At 37.8% G+C, this 17908-nt stretch overlaps 1 protein-coding gene across 1 annotated transcript in view; it reads right to left on the reverse strand.

The window, feature by feature from the left end:
* Window positions 1-2349: 2349 nt before the first annotated feature.
* Window positions 2350-17908, reverse strand: part of LOC117789255 (Ig-like and fibronectin type-III domain-containing protein 2) — a 69753-nt gene continuing 54194 nt past the window's right edge. Inside the window, exons 10-17 of the mRNA XM_034628367.1 lie at window positions 7334-7481; window positions 7056-7197; window positions 6107-6299; window positions 5794-6040; window positions 4644-5313; window positions 3694-4025; window positions 3365-3609; window positions 2350-3200 (exon numbers count right to left, since the gene is read on the reverse strand). Coding sequence (XP_034484258.1) covers window positions 2727-3200; window positions 3365-3609; window positions 3694-4025; window positions 4644-5313; window positions 5794-6040; window positions 6107-6299; window positions 7056-7197; window positions 7334-7481 — 2451 coding nt within the window. The 3' untranslated portion in view covers window positions 2350-2726. The remainder of the gene's footprint in view (window positions 3201-3364; window positions 3610-3693; window positions 4026-4643; window positions 5314-5793; window positions 6041-6106; window positions 6300-7055; window positions 7198-7333; window positions 7482-17908) is intronic.

The following is a 17908-nucleotide window of genomic DNA, read 5'->3' on the forward strand; positions in this document are numbered from 1 at the left end:
CTTTTCGAAAATCTAGAAAAGTTTGTTCTACGACTTTTTGAAAAAACCGCTAGTTTAGCGGGAAAACACTAAATTCCAGTAAAATTGAAACCTCAACAGTTTCCAAGCTATAGAAGCTACAGATATGTTCTGTATATCATTGGAAAGGTGTCTTGCTTTTAAGCGTACCTTTAAACTTTTTTTCTAAAGTACTCAGGTAATATTTTACAAGTGAAATAAAGTTTTTAGCTTACATCTTAGCGATTTTTGACAAAACGGCTCTAACGATTTCTGTTAAATTTTAATATGTTGTAATACGTACAATTTCGCGTTTTTTGGTATATGAAACATAAGTTTTGGTTGAATGGCTTGGAAGATATTACCTGTTAAGTGAATTAATACATTTTTCTATCGGTCGAAAATCACGTTTTAGTACGAAAAACTTTTTGGTTTTATGAGATATCTCAACCAAACTGATACAACATGCATTTAACTTAGTTTTATATATCCTGACTAAAGTTGGATCAAATCGGACAACTATATCATATAGCTGTCATAGGACCGATCGGGCGAATATCAAGTCTTAGTATGAAAAACTTGTTTGCTTAGTGAGATATTTTAACCAAATTGATAGCATATGCATTTAGGCTAGTTTTAAAAATCCTGACCGATGTTAGTTCTTGTCGGACCACTGTATCATATAGCTGTCATAGGACCAATCGGGCGGAAATCAAGTTCTACTGTGAAAAACTTTTTTGTTTTATGAGAAATCTTAGCCAAACTAATACAATATGCATTTAACTTGGTTTTATATATCCTGACCAAAGTTGGTTCAAATCGGAGCACTATATCATATAGCTGTCATAGGACCGATCGGTCCAATATTAAGTCTTATTATGAAAAACTTTTTTGTTTTACGAGATATCGTAACCAAACTAATAGAATATGCATTTAAGTTAGACTTATATATCCTGACCAAAGTTGGCTCTAATCGAATCACTATATCATATAGCTGTCATAGGACCGATCGGGCGGAATTCAAGTCTTAAGATGCCAATTTTCGCTTTTTTTTTTATTAATTTATATTTTTATTTAAAATTTTTAGAATTAACTGAATTTTGTTCGTCACAAAATTGGATATCAGAAATTTTGGGGCTAGAAATTGCTTTCGTCACTAGACGTTTACCTCGTGTAGAGGTTTTTTTTTGTGGGATACTTATGTTTTCTATGTTTTAACATTTAGAATGACCTTAATAACGATGAACTTAGCAAGCTGACTGTGGATCGTAAACATCATTTGCCATTAAATGTTTTGAACTTGTATTGAGTGCTTTGCGCTGTCAATATTTAGTAGCTTGCTTCAAAAACAAACAAGTCTTTCTTTAAGCAACTCTTTACATACCCTCATAGCCAAAACGAAGGTAAAAGAAGGCAAATTTCATGCAGGTACGAGAATGAAGAATGTATTCACTGGCACTTAAACGTGTTGCATAATTCAAGCAACGTTTATTCAGATCCATTGCATCAGTTCGGGCAGTCATAGAACGGAAACGGAAGTGTAGAATCAGAGCTAAAGCTCAGCCAGAGCAGTTCCATCTGCTGACTAGCATATTAAGGCCGACTATTAAAAGCTAGTACAAAAGGGGCAAAGATATTTGAGGAGGAAATGTGAAAGGTGGAGGATGGATTTTCGTTGAATCCACTTTGTTTATGTCTATGTCTACACTCAAGAGCAGAAGAAGTCAAAGTGTCGCCGCTTATGCATAACTAAATTATAGTAATCTCCGTGGCACAGGCTGACATAGCGAGTATGAAGGCGTCATCCATATCAGTATCAGATCATAACGCATTAGGGCTTATCATGTCGAGCAACTTACTCAGATATTCTAATAAAAAGAAATTTACATATGATATGAGTATGTACATACGTTACTGTACAAAGTATATCGCGCACTCTTTGTACGATATAAAAGCTGCCTTTTCTCTTTCCTTTTCCTTTTCCTATTCCTCCTTTTCCTCTGCTTCTGCTGGCCTACAAATAATAATGGGCCTGGTCGGGTTGAGTCGGGTGAGTGCCTACTTATGTGTAAGAATATATTGCTTAGACACTAGTCTCCACCCAGCAAGAGTAAACTTCAATAACCCATCACCCCGTCCACCCCTTTGCCCTAATAGTCCGTTATCCCGGGGCAGAAATACTCGTAGACAGACATGCACAGAGGAGCCATAAGACGAGTATGTCTTTCAATATGGTAATATGCGCTGTTTACTTCAGACTCCACTGAAAGAAAGAAGGAGAAAAAAACTTGGCATACTATACTCTACTACTACTACACTCATTAAATAATCAAGCGATAGTTTTGGCTTATGTTTTTTACCAATTAAATTTATTTTACATAATTTTTGAATCACAGTTACATACTACAAATTTATTACTTTACGCTACCCAAATTCATGTTAGCAATTATATTCTACGCATTGTTACCCAACTATTTCTCACAGTGCATTTTCTGTAAAGATGTCACTGCTGCTGTGTGTGTGTTTTTGTGTGTGTGTGCGTGTTTATGGTTGCGCTTCGCGCTGTTTACACGGCCTATGTCTACATTTTGCAATTGTACTCGTATGTCTACAAGCATGTACTGCGTGTGTGTGTGTTTGTGTGTGTGTGTGTGTGTGTTCATGTGTATGTGTGTGTACTAGCTCTAAACTTTGATGTTGCTGTTGTTCTTGTGGAGGGGGGTTGTCATTTATGGCACAAGTTTCTTAAATCCAGCACCTTCTTGGCCAAGTTTGAGCTCTTCATAAATTGAGGGATTTACTTCATTGCACTGCGTATTGCTTAGCGGGTTGTGAAAGTGATGCGCCGCATCTGTGAGGCCATTGAGATGGCCATTGCGCTGCTGATGTTGCTGCTGTTTCTGATGTTGCTGCTGTTGGTGATGTCTACTGCCATTGGCAGTGATCCCCGTGTCAGGCGTCGCAGCTGCTGCTGCTGCTGCTGTTGTCGTTGATGTGGATGTCGTCATTGTGGCTGCAATGCCATTGTGGTTGTGATTGTAATTGTGGCTGCTGTTGGTATTGTTGCTGCTGCCATTCTGTGTCCTAACAGGGCCAACAGAGCCGCTGCCATGTGTGTGATTCTTGGCATTGTGATGTTGCTGCTGCTGTTGATGCTGCTGTTGTTGCTGTTGTGTTGTGATGGCCGACGTCACAGTGGGTAGCTTTAGTAGACGGGTTGTAGGTGTGTGGGCACAACAAAAGGAGAAATAGAAAAGACACATGGCAGTTATAACATAAGTATACTCGTATAGTAGGCAGCTTAACGCCCGCCTGACTTACGACCGGGCTATCCATGGCTATAATTAATAGGAGGCATTATACACACCTGTACCTGCTCCAGGCCACGAGTGTATGTGGGATTCTCGAAGGCCACGTTGCCATTGCCCGCCTTGCCGTGGTGGCAGCGATGTCGGCGATAGAACACAATGGCTGCTGCCGCCAGGAGGATGGCCAAAATGCTTGCCACAATGCCGCTGATTGTGCCCACGGCACTGGAATAGCTGCTGGTGGCCGAGGTCACATGTTGCTCCCCCAGTGTGAACCTAATCGGATCGGTGAGTACGCTGGCACCTGCGAGAGAGACAAGTCTGCAAATTAAGCCTAGACGACACACAGCCAGCTATCGCCATCGATTCCACACTCAAGTTCACGCACCGTATATATTGCCAGCCTTTACCACCAGCTCATACAGCACGTCCTTCTTAAGCCCATTAATGCTTATTGTTGTGTCCTTTACGTCGATGCGTTGAATCTCTAGTACGCCCGCCATCATCATGTTGTTGCTGTTGCCGTTGCCGTTGCCGTTGCCCATACTTGTTGCATTATTCATGGAGGCGAGTGTATCCGCGCCAGGCTCCATCGAAGCTTCGTTTGGCTGCCCCGACGACGAGGACGACGAGGACGATGTTGGCGGCAAGACGGCGGCCTCATGGTAATATATTCTATAGCCGTCGACAACATTCGGATTCTTTGTTGGAGCGTCCCATCTGTAATGAAATAGTTTTGAGACCGTGTGCATGGCGCCATATTATGAGTGGTAATATTGTTGCAGGCGCAATACTTGTCTGGAATTTTAATAAATTTAATGCGAACTAGCAACTGGCATTCCCAGCCGAGTTGATTCGCATCTGCCCCCGCCCAATACTCGCATCTATTACCCACCACCCCACTATCCCACCACCCCACTATCCCACCACCCCACTATCCCACCAACCACCCATCGACCATGGACAATCCCTTGTTGTCCCTCGTCCCCTGTCCCCTGTCCGTCTGTCCGTCGGACTTTGTGTGTGCGTAACCTTTGACGTTGACTAAGTGTATTAAAGTGAGATAAAAATCTCAGCTTTAATGGATTTTGCGGTCTATTAGTGCAGTCAGCCTCGCACACATGGCCAACTCAGTTGGTAATGAATGTATTGGCTCGTGTGGATAGAAAAATGGATGACTTCACATCCGACTAAAGGCAAAGGCAAAGGAAGAGCCAATGAGAAAGTGTTTCAGTAGACGACATACGCATAGTTAAGAGATTAAATTTGATAGCTTTAAATGAAATGAAGGAATTTGGTTCGTTTTCGCGAGTAGGTTTCTCGATTCATCTTACTTACTTAATGTTCACCTCGTTATCCGACAACACGCTGACCACAATATTCTCTGGGGGACCCGGCAATCGATCACGGTTCTTCTCGAAGCAGCCAATTATAGTCCGGGCATACTGCAAGCTACAGATTTCCTTTGAGCGCACCGACTCGCCGCGACACCAATTGAGGCACTTGCGAGGCACATGCTCCTCCGCACAGCAGGAACGATGGTCGGATCCGTCGGCGGCGCACTTCATCAACTTGTCAAAGTCCACGATGCACTCTGGCCTGTTGGCAATTGCGTCAAAGTCGACATAGTAAGTGCAGGCATCGCGGCAAGACATCGATACGTTCTGCTCCGCGCAACATTGCAACACATTGCGATTGAGGGTGGGAGTATTGCGTATACGCACTGAGACTGGAGTTGTCGAGGAGCCAAAGGGATTCTCCGCATGGCAAAAGTAGTCACCAACATCGTTGGCCTGCAGTTTGCTGATGCGCAGCGACATCGTATAAATTGTGGAGACATTCGTGAGGGAAACATAGTAGTTGCCTCCTTGGGGCACGGGCACTCGACCATCGTGATCACGCCAGAAAATTGTCTTCGGCTCCGGTTTTGCATCCACAATACAACGCAGCTCCACCTCATCCCCCACAGATGCGACTGTGATGCCGGCAGCCTGAATCCTAGGTGGATCTGTTCAAAATAACCATATTTTTATTTAGTAAGAACATCCTTTCTTCACTATCGATAATTGTAATTGTTAATCATACCCCTCAGTTTTAAAATCTTTTTTTTACTCTTTTGCGAATACGATTAAAAAACCGTTAAGAAATTCTTGAGGATTTTTCGGAAACGTTAGAAAATACCTGGGAAGGCTTCCCCATTCCTCGTCCGTACTAATTCACAATGTTTAATTTCTTGACTTTTTTCTCAACGATTAGGGAGCATTCCTTGACTTTTCCACTACTTTTCCTTAAGGAATAGTTCTGAAGGGTACTTTAATTAAGATTTCATTATAATCATTTAATGCCAAGCAAAAAATGTTAATAACTTAACATGTATTTGGTAGTTGATTTCAATGTTATTGAAATTTGATTTTAATTGGGCCCATCTGAGAAAGTTGTCCTCCAGTCTTATCTAGTACATCTTAAGAATAACCAACTCTCAACTTACAGCAGATGTTGACGCGTCGGGTGGCCTGCATGGGAACCCCATAACCGTTGTCCGCATAGCACGAGACGTGCTCCATGTCCGCAGAGACATTGTGAATGACCGTCACCATGTGGCGTGAAGTATCCTGGCGCACCAAGTGCCCGCCCACGTAGAGCGATATTGTGGGTGCCGGGTTGCCCAAGGCGAGGCAGAGGATAGTCATCGAACCGCCCTCGGGAATGTTGTCCGCCGGATGCACTGTAGGTGGCTGTCGATGAGGGATTCTCATTAATATATTTTCATTGGCAGACACAAACTATTCTCAAGACATTACATCCACAAAGGCAGGAAGCGCGGGATCCGTCCACGCCACAAGCGTCTCCGATGGCAGCGAGGATGCTCTCTCTCCCACTGCCTCCACGTAGAGGATGTGCTGTGAGCTGGGTTTGAGATTAGTGAGGCGCAGCCAGGCTAACTTCGTGTCAATCTTGGTGAAGCCCTCAGTTTTCATCATCTTGTGATAAACCCTGCAATATTATGGCTTAGTAACATACAATATATATGTAATGCACTCGACACAAAGAGAAAAAGTCAAGTATTTGTACTCAAAAAGTGTTTGAGTAAGCCATTTATTCTTGACAATTTAAACTTGACTTTAAGGAATCAATTCCGAAAAACGTTACGTCACTAAATAAAGGAGTTCCTCTTCAATTTTTATTATAAAAATTTAAAACAAAAGTTGTAAATTTTTTTCCCAGAAAGCTGTACATATTTAAAGAAATGGGAGATATACATATATAGTATGTACACATGTGATCTACGCATTAACAACTTCCCTTACTTCTTGAAGGAACTATATTTGGAACTTGATTTAAAGTAAAAATAAAAAAAAAAACATTTAAATAACGAATTTTATATAAAATTGAAAATTTAGACCGATTTTAAAACTTATTCTTTAATTAAAAAACATATAGATGTTAATTTAAAATTTGTATTTTTAAGATAACAATCGTTACGACCCCTTCTTTAAGCGTTCAAGCTGGTTTCAATATCTTGGTTTCAGCTTTTACGAACGTGATTTCGTAATCAAGATGAAATGATGAGAACATGTTTCTAGTAAGCCTAGAGTTGTACTTGATTACTAGATATCAAGATAACATGTACTAAATTAAGGAATCTCTATGCTCGCCTTCAGGTATTCACACTTATATCAAGAATGCATTTAAATAATCGCAAAAGCTTAGTTTAAGGTTCGCCTTTTTCTCTCTGTGTAGGATGCTCACCTGTAGGTAATGCGCTCGTGCGGATGAGAGTACTCTGGCGGCTGCCAAGTCAACTGCATCCAGGTCGCGCTTTGTGTGAGCACGGTCAGTGAATGGGGCGGCGAGGGTGCGCCCCAGGTGTCAGGTGTGTTGGGGTGTTGTACTACAAGCAAACATGGAAAAACGATGCTTAATTCTAAGTGGAACAATTGAAACCAACAAGGCCCCTCTGACAGCAACATTCGAGTTGCCCCCAAATGCCCAAATGCCCAAATGTCCAAATGCCTTGAATGACTTACCTTTTTCGCCGGCACTCGACGTGTTGAGCAGCAACATTGATGCCGGCAGCGATGTGCCAAATTTTCCACGTGCCACAACCGTAATGCGGTATAAGGCATTCTCGTCCAAATTTGTCAAATCGATGCTGGTCTCGTTGGTGGTCAATTCCTAAGTGTAAAGTTACGTAGATGAAAGACGAAAAACATCAGAAACAACAACAACAGAATTGTAAGCATCAGTGAGACAATAATAATACTGCAGCTTTGACATTTCAGCTATTTTATAGCCAGACTATATTGAAGACCCAAAAATTGAAAAATTTGAGCAAATTACAGATTACTGGAAAGCTCCTACTCTACTCTTTATGGAAAATATACTACGGACAAACAAAGATTGAATTGAGTTATTCGAATATCTCAATGCAGGAAATTTCAGAGATTTTAAAATTCAGAGATGCATCGGATATAAGCCCGTTCGCCCCAATTATATTAAATTGGTTGAATGCAATCAATTATAAAGCTGAATGCATTTAAACATGTTAATTGCTATTTTAGTCAAAAGGTTGTTAAAATTTATCCACCAAATATACAGATATTTTAAAAATTTTGTTTAAAATAAGAATAAAGAAAACGTGTTGTTTTCAATTTGCCTTATACATATAAGCTTAAAATAAAAATTTTCAATAAATGGGATTATTTTAATACATTTTTAATAAACATTTCTAGCTATTTTTACCAATTTTTTTTACACATTAGATATTTTTTCCATTTTAATTGTGGCAACAATGATTCACTGTGGTTTTGCCTTATTTGAGTATTTCCATGGAGTGAGAGGGGGCAGAGGGAGATCGTCATGATTAGTACTTTTTGTAATTGCCGCGACGAAGTGCAATTTGCGGTATTTAGCCACAAAATGACACCGCCAGCCGACACTCTACACACACACACACACACACAAGCACACAAGCACACATAAGCATTGGTGTTGCCAGCTGGCGTCATATTGTTTCAAAAGTCATTGCCGAAATTGACAATAATGTCCATTAATGTTGATATATGTAGATACGATTTGGTGTACGCGGTGTCTGTTCTACTGACAGTGTAATTCTCCGGGATAGTCCCGACCAACAGTTAAAATTGCTTGCGTAATCTGCGGCTACAGCTTGCCGCTATTCGAGTTGGCAGTTGAGAGTGAATTAGCCGAAACATTGTTGCAGAGGTACGATGAGAAATGGCCAGTAGAAATCAACAAACTCGGATGATGTACATATGTATGTACATGAGCTCGACTAAGTACTGCCAGATACAGATTTAGCTAGATATACAGACGTAGATACAAATGAAATCCGGTTAGTTTTGTTAAATTGTTTGATTATCTTTCAGTTGTCACAGCTTTGCGCCATTTCGACCATTAATTACACTTTTGGTTAAAGTGATAGATAATTTATGCTCACTCAGTTGTTGCATCCACTATGTGTGTGTGTGTGTGTGTGTGTGTGTCTGTGTTGTGGCACGCTTATTGCGTAAATGTGTTTTTATTATTTGCGAGCTTTAATGCTTCTGACATAAATAATCTGTGTTCTCGCACTGATGCCACTGATGATGACAAAGTGTGTACACACGCTAAAGCGATTTGATTTACGTGACTTCTTCTCCCTCCTCTCAACCATAATCCCTCCTCCTCCTTCTCTACCACCACCTTCATCACACCCGTAACGAGACTTTGACATTTTGGTATGTGAGTCAATGTCAAGTCGAGTCAACTAAGTCGGCTGACAAACAGAAAATTGATCATTTTATGCTCGTACTCATATCTCTCTTGTTGATGCACTTTTGTTGTTGCTTTGTTGCACAATTTAATTTATATGAATGCACTGAAACCTCAACATAGCACATTTGCCTCCCTTTTTTGGATGCAGGTGTTGTTTTTTGGACAGCGACCATCAAAGTAGCACTTGTATTTTGATTTATACAGACAAGTTCGTATAGAGCTTGCCGGTCCAAGTATGTATTATACGAGTATGTAGTATAATGCACTTGCTGGAGAGTTCAGCTGAGTGATGATCTTGGCCCCCATATTCCACCAGTGGGCGTATTTTCAAGTTAGTTTGAGACAAATAAATTAAATATTTTTTCTCATTTATGGCCCTTTCCAGAAATAAAGGTATAATCGAGACATTCGCAAGGTTTTAAAATTCAAACAAGGGGGCTCCGCCCTTGCTCGCTTTGCTCGCGGTAAGGTGCGGCTACAGTTGAGCACGCTCGACTGTGCCCTGTGCCCAGGCTCTCTGTACTAAAAGTTGATTTTCGACCGATCGTTCCTCTGGCAGCTATATGATATAGTGGTCCAATCTAAAAATTAAAACTAACTTGATCTACGATCGGTATCCAGGAACCTACATACCAAGTTTAAAGTATCTGAGATCGACGCGTTCAAACAGACGGACATGGCTCAATCGACTCGGTTGCTCATACTGATCAAGAATATATACACTTTGGCGCTCTGCCACGCCCCATTCTACCTGATACAAACATTCTGCCAAACACATACAGGTCTGTTCCGAATTCCGAACGTTTTCAAAAAGTAAAAACGAAAACTAGTTTTGAAAATTAATTTTAAATATTTCATGTTAAATATAGCACATAGAAACTAAATTAGAATAAAAATTTCGTCGATCGAGTTTTATTTATCAATTGAAGTAACTATAGCAACTTTCGATTGCAAGAGCTAGTATCGATAACAAAAAGTAAAGTGAAATTCAGAACAGCTCGATTTAGTCATCGTCGCTAGATTTTGTTTTGTATGCAATATTTTATAAATTTTAATACGAACATTTTTTTTTAATATACTTCAACTTTAAACAGTTGAATTCGTGATGTTAAACGATTCAAAAAATGTTCAAAGTTATTTGAATTTTCAGTTTATTGTTTTATGGAACTATTATAAAGATTTATGTAGCATTTACTGTTTATTCCGCTCGCTCAACATCACACGTTTTAAAAACGACAATTCTTGTCGATTTGCGGAATTTGGAACAGCAATCAACTCGATTCGCGGCAATTCCACTCGTTTTCGGAATTCGGAACAGGCCCGATAATACACTTTTTTGCCATTTGTAATGGCCACAGGGTATAAAAATAACTGGAACTTAGAAACAAACATGTGTTACTATATCCAGAGAATATTATAATTTTGTCACTTATCACGAATTAATGGAGACGTAAATAAAAATTCAGGTCCATATTTTTGCGGCAGGCAGTGTCTTGTTGGAGCCAGTGGATCGGTTGACTATAAGAACGATCAGTCCAAAATCAACCCATAACATAGTATAGAGAGCAATTTTGTTTTTTAAACATGTCAACCAATCTTCACTCATTCAATATTAATTATAGGTTGACTATTTAATATATCTGTCAACTAAACAATTAGTCAACAATTTAATACAGTATTTAATCGAATATGCTCGACTGTAGCGAGTTGAGCATTTGCTTATAAATGGGAATGGAATTTCACAAATTCTGTGGTAAGTCCTGATGTAAAAGCAATGCTCAGACTTAGATCAAGCATTGATCAGTAATCATTATTTAGTAATTTGTCACATAGATTTAAAAAATGAAGCATATTCAATATTGCAATTATCAGCATTACAATTATATGCCTTATATCTTTCCTTTACAAAGTTTATGTACACTGATAAAAAAAAAATTTCCAAAAATCAAGATTTCGGTCTCAGAACTAAGATTTTTGGTCTAAAAAATGCGTGGAAACATACAATTCTTAAATTAAGAGTGTCTTGATATTAAGAACATTTTAAATAAGACCAAGTTCTTATTTTAAGAATAAATGTTATTAAAATTAAAATTAAAACATCAAAAATAAAATAAAAATTATTTTATATTTTTATAATTTTTTTTTTTTTAATTTTGATTCATATACATTTTATTCTGTTTTAGTTTTAGTAATTTTAAAAATGCTACATTAAATTGTTACGAGTGAGATTCGAGCCGCCGCTCACAACTGAAGCGGTTTCTCTAACCAGGGCGCCACGGGGCCACAATTTGTTTGATACGAAATAGTATCTATTTATACTTTCCTAACAACTTAAGATTTTTATTCTGATATTAAGACATTAAGATTTTTTAGATTAATAGTCTTAGTTTCAGTAATTTGGTCTTAAGATAATCTTATTTAAGGAACAAAATATTTAAAAAATGTTCATGATTTTCGAAATTGGTGTTTTTTTCAGCGTACTACATTTTAAGCGCTTTGACACTTTATTTTACATTGCTAAAAATGTGGGTTAGTTTGTAAGAAAAGTGAAAAACTGTGCAAAGAGTAATAAAACAATTCGTTCGCACGTTGTGAATATTGTCATTAAATTAAAGGCACAACATTGTATGAATTTTATGTGTTTTCTCCCTTGAGTCCAGGCTTGTTTTTAGACTTAATTTTTCAAAAATTATATTCACCACAAATATCACGTTCTTATCTAAAAGAAAAAAGTGTGTTGTGTTCTTACTATTTCGAGTACTATCGCTTGAGCCTGACCCCAAAGGACCTTGTGGACAAAAACAAGTACTAATAGCCCCAAAGCACCAGAGCTGCAACTTTGAAGTCACTTTATTACGAGTACATCCCTTTTGACCAATAATTATGTTAGTCCGCAATCTAAATGTGCCACAGTTGGCATGGCGAGAGCAGTCGAGCAAGCCTGGCCCAAATGAATAATTAATGCGGCCACAAACACGTGCTCCGACGCGTTGAGGTGAGACACTCGTAACTACCGAGTCCCAATACCAAGTAGCAGCTTCCAAATATGACAGCAACTGCTAAAACAAATAAATATTCAAAGGGCATAGTCTTGAATGAATCGCCCAACTTCAGCTTCAGGCATTTTTTATATAGTGTATACATTTATATAACAAAAGTCCCTCGATGCTCATTTGCCATTTTCAGCCTTAGAATCAAATAGTCGAAGTATAATCGATGTCATTTTACCTCTTTCAAGGCTATCCTCTCTCTCTCTCTCTCTCTCTCTCTCTCTCTCTCTCTGTCACTCTCTCTCTGTCTTTATTTCTGTGTCCCTCAGAGGAAATGAGCTCCATAGGAGTTTTGAATGTATCTAATTGGTCGTCTGTATACTGCGCAGGATTTTTACTATTTTATTTCAGCAACCATATTAAAAAGTTTTTATGACTAGCATTTCGGATGAATTTGACAACAAAGAGAAATAAAACTAGTATGTTGTTGCTGTTGTCAACTAACAGCAGCTGCGGCAGTAAAAATCATCACAAAAGTTACGTTCAAAAAAGTAGTCAAGTTGAGCTCCCGCCACCCCCGTATAAACCATTGGGGACGGAAGCAACCCTATCACTACCCCCTTTTTGGGAAGGCCACTGTCCATGTTGGACTGGCTCAGCGATTGCCAATGCTGGTGAGATCATTCCACGGCGCACTGCCGCTGAATAGAAATTGCCAAATTATTGGCACTGATTCAATCGAGCACGACAAACACCCTGGGGTGTCCTTAGTCCTTCGTCCTTTCTCCTTAGACTACTTCCTGCTATTTACTATTAACATGCAGGAGTATTTTCTTTGTTTCAGGTGTCTATCAATCGATATAGCAGTTAAAGTAGTTAAGAACCTATGAAAAAAATTCCATTATTCAATGGTAATAATTTCGTTATCTTCTAGTGTAAAATGGTTTCTTCTAAAATCGAATTAAAAATGTTTTAATGTATTTTTACATCACAACTTACTTTGTTTGTAATCTTATATGACTAGCACTGTGGCTTTGTTAAAGATTCAAAATATAGTTTAGATAAATGCACATAAAATATTTGAGCATCTCTAAGAATAGGAGTAAGAACACTCTCTAAACTCTTACTTTTGTTCTTTGTTTTTCTGTAAATTTTTCATGTCTATTTTCTGTGTTTTACTAGTTGCAATATTTTAACTAAGACAAAAGTATTTCTGGCACGTTTGAATGCAATTAACTTTTTTATTAAGCCAATATCCGAGGTCAGATGTCAGTTCCACGTGCCAATAAAACTCATGACCTCAGAACGGGTTGCAGATACAATACGGTATACTCATAGATTCATTTATAAATGTGCATACATATTTATATATATGTACCGTATATGAATATACCGATAAAATAACGCTGCAACAGCAGCCAAAATGTCTGAGGCCGATGCACTGAGACGCATTTAAACCAATTGACACCAGGCGGGCTAGAATCGAGAGGAATAAAAGAAGCTAAGCCAACAACTCCGCAACATCTGCGTCCGCTTGGCCTGGTCAAGCAAGCCAAGCCAACCGACCAACAAAACCAAACTGAGATGGCGAATGAATTTTGAACGCAAGAGCATGCAGAGAGAGGCATGAGGCTAAAACAGAATCAGAAACTAAACAAAAGAAAACACATTGACAAAAACGAAAGCTGGCAACAGCTACATGCCTCGTGCCTCATGCCCATACCCATGCCTCATGGCCCATGCCCATGCCTCATGGCCCATGCGTCATGCCCCTTGCCCCTTGCCCCATGCAATGTGGCATGCTGTTGAGCTCTTCTCCACTATCGATTCGATTGGTGACTAGTGTTGGGTGATAGCAAAGGGCATAGTGAGGATGAAAGTTAAGGGGAAAAGTTGAATTTTTATTTTAAACATATCAACTATAATTAGTGGTTTATAATAAAATAAGCAAAATTAATACCTATCTGCAATTTTGAAAATATAATTATTAGCTGATTGACAAAATTTAATTTTTTACGTAAGTGATCGCATTATTAAATTAATATAACGCATCTAACATGATTATTGCTTCTGTGTGACCGGCAAAAACTATAAATGAAGCTGCATTTATTTGAATGTGCAGTTTTTAATCAGGAACCGTAAATACTGATTATTATTTTTTTTGTTTTAAAAAAATACTAACTTATAATTGTTCAGAACAAAATTAATCATTTAAAAATTCCTGCATTTTCGCCATGATTTATAAGTTTCTGATTTTTTGCGTTTTTTTTTTCTATAAATATTAATACTTTTGAGTAATTTAGGCTTTTCAAAAAAAAAACCTCTTTACGTGGTAAGATTCTAGTGACAAAAGATTTTCATGCCTCAAAATTTCTGATATATGTATAATTTTGTGACGAACAATATTTCATTTAATATATAAATTTAAAACAAAAATATATGAATAAAAAAAAAAATATATATTCTGCACCATGCTCAAAAAGGTTGAGCTCATTATTACTTAAATTTTGATTTAACGCAGTGAAGGCCACTGCGAAATAGCTGGGAACGAATTTGCAGAGCACAGCAGCGAAAACAGCCATTAACCGACCTCTGATCTTGCACCCTAACTACAACAGTTCCGACAAAAAAACTTCATTCAAAAATATCACCATAAAGATCGTGAGGAACTATGGAAGAACACAAACACCCATTATCAAGAGATCAACCAAAAAAATGATTCGACTTCTAGACTTCGGGAAGTTTCAATTCAATGACAGCTTCTCCCATCTAGACTTCAGCAAAACACTACGTTTTCGATTCGGACATACACAACTCACACATAATCACTTGTTTGACAAAGACGCCAAACCAAACTGAAATTTTTGCAGCCTGGACAGCCGACTCTCTATTAAACACATACATTCAGAATGCAATCACTTTCTCAACGCAAGATCCAAATATTTTCATAACTCCAACGAACTCCTCCTCTTATTAAACCCCATTTAATCTAATATGTTACTCACAATAAATTTTTTTTTTAAGAAACTAATCTATACCAACGTATTAAAAAAAAAAATGACCATAATCATAACAGTAACCAAGGCTGCAAACCTCTAAAATATTGTTAAAGGTTCGGTTCGGCGGTTCGAACCATAGGGCAACCCATCGGTCCGGTTCGCGAATTGGTTTGCATACCCCCTGAACCCAAGGTTTGGGTTTAAGCCTTGGTTCACTTTTATACAAAAAAATGTTTTTATTGTTATACATTTTTCTCTACATTTTGAACAACTTAAATTTTTTTTTTGAAAAATAAATTAAATTTTGATGATACACTAAATTTATTTGAAGATTTAAATATGACTTATTTTAATTCGAAATCTCAAATAATTGCGTAATATTAGAAAACCATAAAATGTATGTAATTATTTTTTTTTTAAAAAGCGGTTCGGTTTAGGTTCGGGTTCGCAAAGTAAATAGGTGTAAGGCTTCAACCCGAACCGAACCGGTTGTACGAGGTTCGGTTCAGAACCGGTTTGCAGCCTTGAAAGTAACCAATAACAATAAACTAGACATTACAAATGTATATAATAATATAAGAAATAACTGTATAATAATAGTAATAGTAAATAGCTTAAGGCCACAGCCATAGCTTAAGATAGTTTGTATGTAGTTTTAAACAAAAAAAAAAAAAATTTCAAAAAATAGATATCATACTAAAACGGGATTTCTTTACCGATCGTTCCGATGGCAGCTGTATGATATAGTGGACCGATTTGAACCAATTTTGGTCAAGACGTATATGTCTGACTTAAAAGCATTATCTGACAGATTGCTTGAGATATCTCAAAAAACAAAAACGTTTTTCGAACAAAAACGTGGTTTTTGACCGATCAAAAAATGTATATATTCAGTTAAAAAGTAATATCTTCCAAGCCCCTCAGCCAAAGTGTGTGTGTATCATGTACCAAAACTTTACGTTCTACAACATATTGAAAATATATAAAAACTCTATTTCACCTGTAAAATGATACCTGAGTACTTAGAAAAAGTTTGAAGGTACGCCTAAAAGCCCTTTTCAACGATATAGGCCATATCTGTAGCTTCTAAGGCTTGGAAACTGTTGGGGTCTCAATTTTTGTGGAATTTAGCGTTTTCCGCTAAACTAGCGGTTTTTAAATAAGTCGTAGAACGAAAATTTCTAGATTTTCAAAAAGGAATAAATCCCCATCATTAAATTTAAGCTTTTTTAACGCTTTGATACAGACAAACAAACAAACGAACTGACTTTAAATTTAATTTTGAGAAATCCACTAAAAATTTCAAATTTTATTATTTTTTGAACTAGTTGTCAGATTTGTTAGATCGAGGTAATAATCGACGCATATTTTTGATAGGAATTTTTAAAAAATAAAAAATTTTATCAAAGGGCCACAACGGCCCCATAAGCGGCAATCATTTAAATTTTCCCCCTCAAAAGCAAAAGTTTTAGTATGCCATTTTGTTACTTAAGACTTAACCTTTCGATCGGTATATAACTCGATCTCAGTCGTATCTATTGCTAGTCGCCTTCCGCACCCTTTGTGCTGCTTTCGTCACTAGTCCGCAGTGAAAACTTGGACCATAATCATTTTTTAGAAATTAATTTTAGAAAAAAAACAAGGGGGCTCATTAATGATTTTACTTTTTTCGCTTAAAATAAAACTTAAAAGTACTGGGTATACAAGGATATTCAATAACTTTGGTGAAAGGACTAACACTGAAGCCGTAAATTTATGTTGGGGGCAGGTGTCCCCCCTGATACTACCAGACTACGCCTTTGGGTGCTGGCATCACGGGCTAGTCGATGTCGATGTCGACGGGCCACTAGTTTGTAGTGTGGTGTGATGTAGGTAGGAGGAGAGAGGAGAGAGGAGCGCAGATCACATTGAAAACATTTTGCGCGCATCAAATACAGCAACAACAATAACAAAAAACAAAAACAAAACAACAACAACAGCAGACGTCAAACACTTGCCAGTTATTCAGTTATTCAGTTATTTTTGCAGCGTTTTTTAGCATTTGCCAGTTTTGAGGCCAATAACTCTGCTGATGGCCATGGCTGATAGCTGATGGCTGATAGGGGCAGTTGCAGGCGACGGGGGGAGGGTGTGGCAGGCGCAGGTGGCGCCGTGTTGCGCTTTGATGTGCGACAACAACAGTCAATAACTACAACAATGCCAATGGCAATTTATATGTATATTAAGCCAAGTTCGCCTGCCCCTTTATGGCAACAATTTTGACTAGTTTATGGTCACGTTTTCGACATTCGACGAATGCACCATTTATGGTCCATAGCAACCCTTTAATCACACTCTTTGGCCAAAACGTTACTCACAGTTTAAGGTATGAGCGGGCACGTGCTTCAATACCTGAGAAATCATTGAAAGGTTACTAACTGATATGGACATATGAGTCTTTTTACATACTATTTGTACACATATTGTTATGCTATGGAGGGCCTTTTTATTTCAAAACTTTAGCGAGTCTCACTTTGCGTTCGTTTTACGCTTACCAGCTTTTAAATTAAATTGGTATTTTTGAAAATAAAAATATATAAAAATACTTGTAACGAAAAATGTTGAAATAATTAAACTATTCTAAAATCTAAAATCGGTAGTTTTGAAAATAAAAATTAATATAAATACTTCCAACGAAAAATGTAGAAATAAAATTAATTTAAAATCATTGATAATTAAAATAGATTTGTGTTTTTTCTATTATTCTTTAACTTACAAAACAGTTTAAAAAGTTGCTATATCTTAACTAAAATGTCAAAAGTGAGATAAGGGACCTGTTAATTAAATAATGCGTGAG

The sequence above is a fragment of the Drosophila innubila genome, assembly GCF_004354385.1.
Source record: "Drosophila innubila isolate TH190305 chromosome 3L unlocalized genomic scaffold, UK_Dinn_1.0 0_D_3L, whole genome shotgun sequence".
In the NCBI taxonomy this organism is placed as follows: Eukaryota; Metazoa; Arthropoda; class Insecta; order Diptera; family Drosophilidae; genus Drosophila; species Drosophila innubila.